At 51.6% G+C, this 337-nt stretch overlaps 1 protein-coding gene across 1 annotated transcript in view; it reads right to left on the bottom strand.

Annotated features, from left to right (window-relative positions):
• Positions 1–337, bottom strand: part of EMH_0033230 (uncharacterized protein) — a gene marked incomplete at both ends in the record, with an annotated part of 10,486 nt that overhangs the window by 1,343 nt on the left and 8,806 nt on the right. Inside the window, 2 exons of the mRNA XM_013494725.1 lie at positions 8–15; positions 225–337. Coding sequence (XP_013350179.1) covers positions 8–15; positions 225–337 — 121 coding nt within the window. The remainder of the gene's footprint in view (positions 1–7; positions 16–224) is intronic.

The following is a 337-nucleotide window of genomic DNA, read 5'->3' as shown; positions in this document are numbered from 1 at the left end:
CACAAACCCTAAACCCTAATAAACCCTAATAAACCCTAAACCCTAAACCCTAGCTCGGACACACACAAACCCTAAACCCTAGCCACGGCACCATATATCACGCACACAAACCCTAAACCCTAAACCCTCGTCAGGTACTGCGTGAGAGGCATTTGTAAACCCTAGTTTCCTACCGCTGCAAGGGTTTAGGGTTTAGGGTTTAGGGTTTAGGGTTTAGGGTTTACTTTTTGGTGGTGTTGCTGCAGGCTGAGGGGCCTCAGCATTTCGTTTGCTGCTTCGATGGCGCAGCGCCAGAGGCAGCGCAGCTGCAGCAGGAAGCAGCAGCAAGCTGTGCCTC

Source organism: Eimeria mitis, genomic scaffold (genome assembly GCF_000499745.2).
Source record: "Eimeria mitis Houghton genomic scaffold, Emh_scaff1262, whole genome shotgun sequence".
Lineage (NCBI taxonomy): Eukaryota > Apicomplexa > Conoidasida > Eucoccidiorida > Eimeriidae > Eimeria > Eimeria mitis.
This window is presented reverse-complemented; position numbering and strand designations above follow the sequence as displayed.